An 11,693-nucleotide genomic window follows, 5' to 3' on the forward strand; every position below is an offset into this window, starting at 1 on the left:
CCGGCTTACCATGGCTTTAGCATCTGTGCAGTAAATTTAGGGCATAGCTGTTTGCTTGTCTGTCCGGTGGTTTAAACCAGTAAACCCAAGCTGTGTTGTTTAGTCGTGTTGGTTTCCTGCATAGTGATATCACCTCTCCATTCATCATCCAAGATGCGGCTGACATCCAGGAGTAGGGAAAGAAGGGAGCGACAGCAAGAAGAAGAGGTAGGATAAAGTCCTGTAGAAGCAATGAACAGCTCTACTGGGATATAGTGCCATTATTTTGAATTGATGCAGGCATGCAGGAAACAGCACTGTGTCAGTATGTTTGTGTGTGTTGTTGTTGGCAAGGCAGTCTTATTTGAATTTGTGCTGCTTTCATTTGGATGCTATTAGAATGTTTTTGAGGAAAATTGGACACAGTAAATATTGGTAAACATTTATATGCAAGTACTGAAAGAGCTGAACAGTGCCTGACTCCACGGACATCAACAGAGCTGGTTTGTTGCTTAGTGCCACTGTGGAAATGAGTGATTTTGCTGAAATACAATCCTTCTTCCAGGTGAAATTTGAGGAGAGTGAAATGATTCCAAAGTCAGGAAAATCTCCAGCAGACTCGAGGAAAGCCGCCAGCATCCATGAGTTTGCGGCGCTTGCCAGATCCTCCTTAAATGGTAATGCACTCTTAATGCACTCTCTTAATTTTCCACTATGAAAGTAAATGTCTGGAATTTCAGTGCGCTGTTCCTCTCTCTCTCTCTCTCTCTCTCTCTCTCTCTCTCTCTCTCTCTCTCTCTCTGTCTCTCTCTCTCTCTCTGACTCTGACCTCCACCTCTCTATGTCCAGGTATCTCTCAGGCAGTGAGGGACCATGTGACAAAGCCCACCTCCCTGGCTCAGGGCCGGGTCGCCCACCTCATAGAGTGGAAGGGTTGGCCCAAAACCACGGACCCGCCTCCGGCCGCCCACTCCCACTTCAACTCCTACTGCCATCTGACTGAGGGAGAGAAGGAGGCCCGCTTTGCTGCAGGTATTTGTCTCTGTGACCTTCACTGTCTGTCAGCCACTGTTTACACTGTTAAAGCATTAGCAGTTGTTACAGGTGAATATACTGTGCAAGCTGGAAGAGACACAAACACAGTGTGGTTGGTTTGTGTCTGTGTGTCACCTGTTTGTGTGTGTGTGTGTCTTGTGTGCGGGCGCGTGCGTCCTCTCGCTTAGCTTTGTTTAGCTACAACATCCTTTCCTGGCGCCCACCTTCTGTCACGCGTCTAATCGCTAACCCCTGTATGTCACAAATCAGCTATTAGCTCCGCCCACCCTGCTGTGTCCTGGGTGATGGCATGTCTTGGCAGCAGATGGTGGCCTATTAGAAACTCTCCCAAAACACTTCATTGCCCACTGATGGTACAACCGCTCCTGTTGTTTTGTTGTGACTCATCCTTTCTGGCACCTGTGACATCAACACGGTTTTGATCAAGAAAGCGGAGGGGGCGGGGGGGGCACAGTGTGTGTGATATTCATTAATTTTGTGCACGTGCGTTCCCTGCTAGGAGTAGCTGAGCAGTTTGCCATTGCCGAGGCCAAGTTGCGCGCCTGGGCATCTATCGATGATGATGAGGAAGAGGAGGAAGCATCCAACGATGAGGACTCCCACTCCACTGGACAGACTCACACATTCTCCGGACAGAACTCAGGTATCCACAGATGCTGTCGCTTCTTCCTTTTCATCTCATTCCATTCATCGTTGTCATTTCTACATCGTCATTGATAAACGCTCCCCCTCTCTCACCCTCTCCCCCCCGTCCTCCCATCTCTCTCCGACCATCCCATCCATCTCCAGGTGTTCTGACTCTTTGCTCCTCCCTCAGACACCGCTACGTCCAATCCCATTTCCGGAGTGCCATGCCAGGCCGAGATTGACGGCGGCGAGGCCCCGCCCTCTGAGAGTCCCGTGGGCTCCAGTAGCAGCAGCAGCCTGCTCTGTGGTAGGTCTGCATCTCTCAATGACCCACATTCATCCCAGACCAATTCACCTACTTTACACAGCGATCACACGAGTCTGTTCCTGGAGGAAGAGGAGGAGGGGCCGGTCGGTCGTGAAAAAGAGCAGCCGGCTCCTTTGCAGGAGCATCGCGGCGAAGTCTACATCCACCACAAGCCGGAGTGGAGGCCCCGGGCCAGGAGCAGCCGGTTCGACTCCTGCTACTCCACCTCCCACTCCGAGTCTCCCGGAGAGGAGGAGGAGGAGGACGAGGAGGAGGAAGGCAGCGTGTTCCACGAGGTGCGGATGTGGCATTGCAGAGGCTTCTTCTCTGACCGGGCTTCCTCCGGAGTGGCGTCGTTCGATGAGGAGGAAGAGAGGGATGAAATAGAAATAGAGGGGAAGAAGGAGGAGAAAGAGCATTTGATGTGATGTGTTGTCCCTCTTTATAGGTGTCCCTCGGAGCCCCTGTTGATTCTTAATATAACATAAGTGATTCTGCTTTCTTACTGTAAGCCTCTCTCCGCGTCTCCTGTTCTACCTTCTGTGCTTTGCCTCCTCCGATTACCTCGTCTTGACTCTCTGCCTTCTTCCTCTCATCCTCTCAGCCACTCATGTACTGTTTCATGCCCCACCTTGCTCTCGACCGTTTATTGCTGCTGTGAACAGTATAATGTTGGAGAGTGGAACCAGAATGTAAAGCTGTTGTTCAAACTGAGTTTTGTACATTTTTGTGAAGAGTCGTGTGCTGCTATTGCATTGGTTTTCTATGAACATTTTGTAGTGTTGTTTTTCTGGGTCATGCTGTGTTATGTGGGGTGGACTATGTTTGATACTGAATGTCTGAATGTCCTGCATATATATAAATATGACTTTTGAAATAAGATTCTTTGTCTTTTCCTGCATCCACACACACTAAATACACATGCCAGAAAAACAAAGTTTCAGCTTATGTGTCAAAGTTTTTTTTTTAAATTTAATCCTTCACTGATGTACAAAAACAATTTCATGTTCTCTGAAAAATAACAATGGCTGTTGATTTCAAATGCATAATTCTCCTATGTACATAGCATGTACGTAGATTTCATCCATGTATTTTCATATATACAAAGCATATACAGGCCAGGGCCATATAAAGGGAGATACTACAGACTTATTGCTTAACTAGATGCGCTGCAAGTTAGCTTATACACTCTCTACATTAAACTCCTTGTACATTATCTTATATGGCGAGCACTAATTCACATTCTATATGCATACAAAAGTAAGACAGCAATAAATTATTGCACAAATGTTTACAAAGACAAAAGTGAGCCAAAGTTGGTATGTTGTGGTGATGTCACATAAAATTTAAATATGGCTCAAAATTGTTGCATGGAGCTAAAATACTTGCTTCGACAAAATTTACATCCATTTGAAATTTGACTCGGGTCATATTGAGGTTGTAACGAGCACTCACACACACTTTGCTCTACAACAGGTTTGGACTGGTAATGTGGGTATCACTGTGCTTCATAGTTATATTTCTAAACATTGCATTCGAGGCCAGGCTGGATTAAATGTACTCTGTGTCATATATAGGAGGATATGTGTAACATTACATGAAAATATTCATTTTCATGGTGTAAATATCTACAGGCCACGTACGTGTGTGTGCATATATAGGAGTGTATGAGTGTTTTTGTGTGTGTGTGTGTGTGGGTGTGCGTTTGTGTGTTCTGTACAATAGCCGGTAATGTATCTTCTTCCACTCTGAGCTCAACTGTTATTCCTTCATCATGCTAGAAATAAGTCAAACACAGTAAATTCACATAGCAGAAGATGTGGAGGCAATTCGTACATTTGAATGATGCCGTTTGTGTGAATTATAAAATATAAAGAGACTGACAACCTATATTGCCCTTATCAAATCAGCCCCTATAAAGCCAAACAAGGCTACATGTGCAGTAGGTTATACTAATGGTAATTACAATGTGCTTCGCCAATATTCTGAGCCCTGTAGTACCACTAAGCTTGGCCACCAGGTGCACCTCTGTAAGCTGCCTTGGCCCTGGGTGTGGATAGGTAGTTGTTTCATATGATACCTTTATGTGCTCAGCAGAACATTTTTCCATTCCTTCGCTCCTGCGCACCAGAGTTGGGGGACAATTCATGAATGAACTCATCAATACCAATTCAACTGAGGAATTGTAATTTTAAAAAACCTACAGGAAACTGGAATTGAATTGCAATTCAAAAGTTGAAATTTGCTTTTTACCACATATCTGAGATTACACGTAGCCTACTGTTACATATTATCAATTATACTGAATATCATAAAATTAAAGGTACCTGTCAGGTGGTATTTGATGGATAACATGTAATCGTAATACATACATTATGACTGAATGTATTTGATTTGTTAACTGTCTTTTATTTGATTAATAATGTTTGATTTATAATATTTAGGAAGTCAAGACAGCTTCTCTTAGAAGTGTAATTTCATTGAATTGAATTCTGTCATTCCAATTCAATTCCAATTCAATTTACTTAGAGCTGGGTGACATTCCAATTCCAATTTCAACTCTAGGAATTGAATTGGAATTTACAATGCATTCTCAATTCAATTCATGAATGACCCGAACCCTGCTGCACAGTCTTCTCCATCATTTGCTCTTCTATTATTTTCCCATTAATTTCTTTCCTGCCTTCAATGTGTGTCTCCTTTCTCTCCCTGTGTTGTTTAGAGTCTTGTTTACAGGACATTAGTTTGGCATGGAGAATCAAATTACGTTTAAGAGTCTGGACCAGATTTGAGCACAATGGGCAAAGTGCCACAAGTCTCACAAACACACACACACACTCACACACACACACACACACACACACACACACACACACACACACACACACACTTAAACAGGCATTTTAACAGTTTTAAACAATACCAACTTGTCTACTCACTCACTCACTCACTCAAACTCGGTCCCATAAACTGCAACAATATTACAGACATAGATATCTAGGCTGGAGTTGGAGGTGAGAGTGACCTCTACAAATGTAAGAAACTTCAACAATCATGAGGCGATGAACACTTGACTGTCCGTCAACCCCTCTGATCATTCTGATTGATCTCATTGTGGGCGGGGCTTCCCTCACACTCAAGTTCTGATTGGTCCTTGTTCAGGGACGGACTTCCCTGTTCTTTCAGTGGCTCTGATTGGTCCGGCTCAGGAGTGTGGTGGGAGGGGTCATAGTCACAGGCCAGCTCTGATTCGTCAGTGTGGGAGGGGCTGCATTCAAATGTAAACTCCGATTGGTCCTCCGTGAAGGAGGGGCTTTCCTGGAGCACCAACTCCGACGATTCATTGGTGATGTCGCCCGGGCTGGTTTCAAACTGCAAATTTGATTGGTCCGAGAAGTCGACCGGGATCTCTTCGTACGGGAGATCTGGTTGGTCCTCCACATCGGGAGGGGTGGGTTCCCGTGGCAACGAGAGCCCCCTGTGGCGAATCCACAGCTTATGGAGTTCTGTTACCTCGGATACGCTTGTGCTGTTCCCACTGTCTCGGAAACTGGCCAACGGGGGGCGCACTTTCACCCCTGTCACTGTCACTGAGCCTTCTATGGCCTTACGCAGCTGGAGAGAAAGGCCAGGAACCGGGAGAAAGATATGAAAAGGAAGAGAAAGTGTATGGGAAGGGAAAGAAAGAGTGAGTATAAATGATCATTTGGGCATGGGTTGCATATATGTAATGCATGTGGATCTGTCTATCAGATCTCAGACCTCCAAGTTAATAGAGAGATTAATAAAGTTTGAGATTAATAAGTGCTAACAATTCCAAGACATACACACACACACACACACACACACACACACACACACACACACACACACACATACACACACACCTCTTTGAGAGAAACCACTCCTACAAGGCGTCCGGTGCTGGTCACATAGGCATGGTCCAGACCCAGCAGAGAGAAGATGGTGTGAGTCTGTGGGGGAGGAGAGAGAGAGAGAGAGAGAGAGAGAGAGAGAGAGAGAGAGAGAGAGAGAGAGAGAGAGAGAGAGAGAGAGAGAGAGATAGAGAGAGAGAGAGAGAGAGAGAGAGAGAGAGAGAGAGAGAGAGAGAGAGAGAGAGAGACGGGTCAGACAGCCTGAGATATTCTCCCTGCATGGACACAGACATGGAGTCCTATGAAGACAGAATGAGTGGGTTGGTTTACATTTAGGTTTAGGGTTAGTCAGTGTGCTAAAAATACACTTAAGAAATATGCCAGGGACAGTGCACATCAATCAACATTTCTGTTTAAGTGCCAGAGTTAGCTTACTGACTAATTTTCATCCATTTCATTTCAGTCCCTGAGCATGAATGTTAAAAAACCATGGAACATACAAACATACAAATAACTAGTGTATAGACACACTATAGGCACAATCCAATATAAGCAACATGATTAAAACTCAACATCCAATACAAACCACAAAGACAAAGACAGACTGGACAGCCAAGCACATTTAAGTAGACAGTGACCAACAGCCAGGCCACAGTCACAACATGGAAAGTTGGCTACAGAAGATATGGATATTGATAGTTTTTGCTACTGTGTATCTCCAGTGGAAGTGTATTCCAACAGTGAGAATGCTGACTGACTAAAAATGCTTCTCTTCTCTGCCCTCTGCTGCCCTTGTGATATTTCAGATTTTTGTAAGATAAATGACCTCAGTGGAGGAGGTGCTAGGCCATGAAGGACCTTAAAAACAGGTGTCATGAAATTCGAGAAGGTTACCCCGACTCAGAAGGCCAGATAACACCTTCAGCATGGGTGAATCGACCCCAACCCCTGCAGTGTCAGTGCCTCGTTCTACACATTGAGGTGCAGGACCTCAGAGACACAGTCATGTCAGTGGATTAGGGTTATTTTATGGTTCAGGCTTTTTGTTCTGATACCATACCTTATGCAGGACGTCCTCTCTACCAGCTGGAAGGGGGCGGGGTCGATCTTGCAGTTCTTGAAGTCCACCGGCTCGTCCAGCTGCTGCTCCTCCCACTCTGCTATCTGGGGTGAGATGGTCGTCAGAAATCTCAGCCAACGGTTACAAGACTTTGAAACTTCTAACCTTTGGTTTGTAAGCCTCCATCTGTTATATTTTTGTCAGTGTAGCTCTCACCTCTGTTGTGGTCATGTCATCTTCCACTTCCGGAGAGTCCTGAAAACAAGAAGAAACTGAGTTACATACTCATGTTGCCCATGCACACAGAAAGACATCTGACTGTACACCTTCGCACCACTATGTAAACCGTATACTGCCAGGTACACATTATACTTGGAGCAATCTGAGGGGTACAGATATATTAGTATTAGTATTTGTATGCAGAGAAGGCAAGACAAATATAAAACAGTAAAACACTAAATTATGTGCAGCTGAAGAAAGAAAAAAACAGGCTTATGCATATAAACCCCCCTTAGATTCTAAAGTTAAGGCAAAACTTCCCCACCATTACTTTTGTTGCTGGACAAACAGTCTACAAAGTACCCACAAAGTTATGTTGATAACATCATTACATGTTTGCAACACCAATAATAGTACACCACAAAACATACAAAAATATAACGTATTCCATAAGGTTAGTAGCTTTAAGAATCAAACACCATAAAATGAATGATACATAACAAATATTCAGAAAACACCCACAAAGCACACACTGACCAAGTCGTCACTGTTTCAAATGTTGATGGACCATTTGTTTCGACACTCATAGAAGTTGAAAAGACAATTATCTCCTACTTTACAATTTACCCACCTCTTTCTCTCTCTCTCTCTCTCTCACTCGCTCTCTCTCTCTCTCACTCTCGCTCTCTCTGTAAAGCCACAGTAAAGCTTGGGTTGGTAGCTAGTGCACCACAAAGATTTTGGTCCAGCACTCACTACTCGCCTGTCGCAAGGCAACGGTTACTAAGCAACAGTCTCTAGGCGGCAGACAATCTTACCGCCATGGAGATCCTCACTCGTTTGGGCTTGGGCTTTCTTTTTTCAGGAGGAGCCGGCCCAGCCGAGCTCTTCCAGCCAGGGAGAGAAGGGATCAACATAGCACAACATTAGCACAGCGTTAGAGATACTGCACAGTTTGCCCCTTACATGGTGTCACTGCAACATTGAATCCCAGTTTGACTTCTGCAGTTTGGGGGAGACGTCCTTGTGGCATTAGCACAATGTTGCTGAAAGGGTATAATTACTATGCCAGAGATGAAGGTGAGGGTACAAGAAGCTGTACGGGAAACCCAATGTTGATGCAACATTGGATGGTAGATATGTGCTTCTTAGAGAGAGAGGGACAATGAGTCACAAAAGTTTTAACCCTTTATAGAGCAGCTCATCTGCACAGTTTGGGACACTTTGGCCTTAGGAGATATTTGACTTGTGTTGTACTGAATTTCTGCCTGGAGGTGGAGCTGTGCCAAAGACAGCCTCAAAAAAGCCCACATATTGTAAACAGTTATGATACTAAAATATTACACTTCTAATAGAACTGATATATTTAAAGAATTGTGTCCACCTCTTTTCAGTAGTAGCATATCAGCAAAACTCAGTAATTTACATGTATTTTAATACTCAAAACTTTGCCCATATTGTATCTTTAGCCATCACAAGCCAGTGCAATATCTTCCATAATAATAACCAGTTAGATAATAAGCATGATAACCATGCAAGACTACAGTATAAAGTTTAATGTTTTATGAGATGGGTGAAATCGTCTGTAAAGAATTCCCATATAAATTGTCACTAAACCCAATCAGGCAACTCAACTGCACAGTTGAGATACATATTTTTCTTTTATTATAGACTGATCTAGAGGTAAAGGTCCATGTTTATCAGATTTCTTTTTTTCCGAAAATCATTTCACAGTGTGCCGGTTAAAGGGTTAAACAGAAAGCCAAGGCCACAGCATGAGGTTATGATCACACAGAAGATCCCTGATGCCTGTGGGTGGATCCTGGCTGTTGGCAGAGGAGGTGGATAGCGTATGCGTGGACTCAGAGAGAGCACACACACACACACTCGCATACATGTCACACACGTACGCTTGCACCCACACACATACGTATATTACATACATTCCTTCTCTTTCTCCTTTCTTTCTCTCTCCTAAGCTCACCTCCAGCAGCTCCTTCTCATGGTCGGCACAGGAGAGAGTCTGAGAGCCTGAGAGGGAAAACACAAACGCAGCCTGAATGATTGGTTTCTTTCCTGCGGATTTGACTTCTGACCTTTTTCACTTAGGTCCTTCTCTCTATCCCGCTGACCCTCTGCGTGTGTGCGTGTGTGTGTGTATTTTTGCGGTGCATGAAATTACATACTGTTAGGTGTCTCTGTGTCACTGATGGCAGACACAGTTTTCAAGGCAGATTTCAGAGGAAGCTGAACATTGGACACGGCCGGGCTGAAGGAGGAAGACTCCTCTGTGGAAATCTACATGGACAATATATTAACAAACGGCAGCCAGACACAGGCGCGAACACACACGCACACACACACACGCACACACACACACACACACACACACACATGCGCACACACACAAACAAAGAGAAAGACAAATACGAGCACGTGCACATACACAAACACATGACAGCACAGGTAAAGGCACAGACGACAAACACACAGAAGACATGTGTTAATGTAAATGTAGAGGAATATAGAATAGAATATAGTATAGAACACATAACCACTTACCATAACTGCTGTCCCAAATCCATCTGTGCCATTACCTACTGCTACATGCTTCACACATGCAGTGCCTGATTGATTTAGTCTACTGCTACGATCCAACCCAAACCCAAGCCAGACTTCGCCCCAGCCCAACCCTCGAGCCCCCGCACGCCTCACACCTGTTGGGTGCTCACCAGGAAGCGGACCCCTTGGCGGGCGTTGGCGTTGGTCGTGGCGTTGATGTGGGCGTGGGTGTGGGCGCAGGGCGAGCTGGGGGTGCTGTCGGTGGCCAGGCTGGGCAGGTGATCATGGGTGCCGTTGTCCTGGGCCAGCTGCCGGAGATGCTCCAGCCTCCGTTGGCGGCCCAGCTGGAGGGAGAGCAGAGACTGGAGCTGGGATCGCTCTATGGAGCCCAGCAGGATCATGGAGTCTAGAGGAAGTGGAAGGCAGAGAGGAAGGTTGAAAAGACAAAGAGGGAAAGAGTCTAATGAAGAGATGAGAGAGAGAGAATAGAGAATGACGAGAAACTGTAAGGGAATGAGATGAAGGTTAAAGGGTCGCAGCACAGAGGTGGCACAGCAGCAAAAGCTTGCAGCAAAAGCTTGGAGAGGTGAAAGGAAATGTGGAAAAAAAGGAGAGATGCACAGAATAAGTGCGGGGATTGTGGGATTATAGCATACACTGCAAAAAATGCCCATCTTAACACAACATTTAGAGTTGTATAGAGCTTTAAAATCTTGTTTTCTTTACAATAAGTGAAAAATAATCTGCTAAAAGGGTGAAGTAATTTAACTTGTTTCCAATGCATCTTGAAAAATGGCAGATCACTCCCCTAGTATGAAGATGATGTCCCATTGGCTGATTCTTTTACTTCTTTGAAGGAAAATGAGATTTTAATCCTAGACTAAATGCCTTGTTATGAAGGATGTTCTTTGCTATGCACTTACCTGTGGATTCGACCAGCGCCAGTGTTTTGAGCTGACCAGTCAGCAGTACCTCCTGCAGGTCCCGATAGGAGGAGGTAAGAGTGATGTAGCGCACATCCCTGACCATGATGTCCTCCACGCGGATATTATACTTCCTGAAACATGGAGGAGGGGAGCGCACGGGGCAATAATGGGATAAGGGGGGGGGGGGGGGGGGAGACGAGGAAGGAGATTAGAAAAGAAGTGGATAGGGGATGAATCAGAGGTGGGGGAGGAGGAGGCGATGGAACGAGCGGGCAGCGATGAGAACGGGGGGAACGAGTGGAGGGGAAGGCGATGTGGAAATCGGGAGGGAAGGATTGCGAAGGTAATAAAACCAGGCAAGAGAGGGTGAAAGGAGATGAAAAGGAAGCGGAAACGAAAATACATGAGAACAGGGAATCAGTCGATAAAGAGACGGAACAAAGTAGATCAGAGATTATAAAGAAAGGGTGGGAATGTAATATATCTAAGAAGTGAGACCTTAACATTGTATGCAAGCAGGTGGGCCGGTGGGAGAGGCAACCAGGCAGACACGTATAGTACATACAGGCACACAAACTCACTCGTGATGCCCCATGCCCAATTCAGGCAGGTAAGGAAGTTTCTTGATTCTGATGATGGAGTCGTACAGCGAGGGCTGGAGCGACTGGGCCACAGCGTTAGCCAGGATCACCGCTATCATCACAGGCAGGATGTGGGAGATCTGACCAGTCAGCTCGAACACTATAACCGCTGTGGACACAGTGTGGGTGACTGCTCCAGACAGAGCTGCAGCACCTGTGTAGGAAGGATATGAATAAAAGAAGAAACACACACAGTAATTTGGCAGACTGGTCTCCTTAAAATCATAGATGTAGAGTAGGCTTATGTATGTAATAAGGCAGATTTTCAACAATGTGTGATGGAGAATGTGAGTCCTATTAACCGTGTGGTATTAATTATAGCAGGGTATGCAATAAGGCACCAAATCCAAACTGAATTTTCTGCAGGATGTCATTCCTGCTCGTATCATTTTATGCCATCATGTTGCACTAACCGATGAGTCACAGACGCGGCGATTTTAC

General features: G+C 45.2%; 1 protein-coding gene and 1 pseudogene across 1 annotated transcript; one reads left to right on the forward strand and one right to left on the reverse strand.

Annotated features, from left to right (window-relative positions):
- The first annotated feature begins 153 nt into the window (after positions 1–153).
- Positions 154–2,397, forward strand: fam131aa (family with sequence similarity 131 member Aa). The gene is made up of 5 exons (XM_071541453.1): positions 154–207; positions 545–656; positions 829–1,011; positions 1,535–1,678; positions 1,853–2,397. The coding sequence occupies exons 1-5, from the start codon at positions 154–156 to the stop codon at positions 2,395–2,397; spliced, it is 1,038 nt and encodes a 345-aa protein (XP_071397554.1).
- Positions 2,398–5,050: 2,653 nt separating this feature from the next.
- Positions 5,051–11,406, reverse strand: LOC139662748 (chloride channel protein 2-like; annotated as a pseudogene).
- Between the last annotated feature and the right edge of the window lie 287 nt (positions 11,407–11,693).

The sequence above is a fragment of the Centroberyx affinis genome, unplaced genomic scaffold (assembly GCF_046629955.1).
Source record: "Centroberyx affinis isolate AG114_WGS23_722 - 3 ecotype Tasmania unplaced genomic scaffold, CSIRO-AGI_Caff_v1 ptg003881l_1, whole genome shotgun sequence".
NCBI lineage: Eukaryota > Metazoa > Chordata > Actinopteri > Beryciformes > Berycidae > Centroberyx > Centroberyx affinis.

Coding starts and splice junctions, on each gene's coding strand:
- fam131aa (XM_071541453.1), top strand. CDS start 154: ATGCGGCTGACATCCAGGAGTAGGGAAAGAAGGGAGCGACAGCAAGAA. Junction 657..828: donor TGCCAGATCCTCCTTAAATG/GTAATGCACTCT, acceptor CTCTATGTCCAG/GTATCTCTCAGGCAGTGAGG. Junction 1,012..1,534: donor GGAGGCCCGCTTTGCTGCAG/GTATTTGTCTCT, acceptor GTTCCCTGCTAG/GAGTAGCTGAGCAGTTTGCC.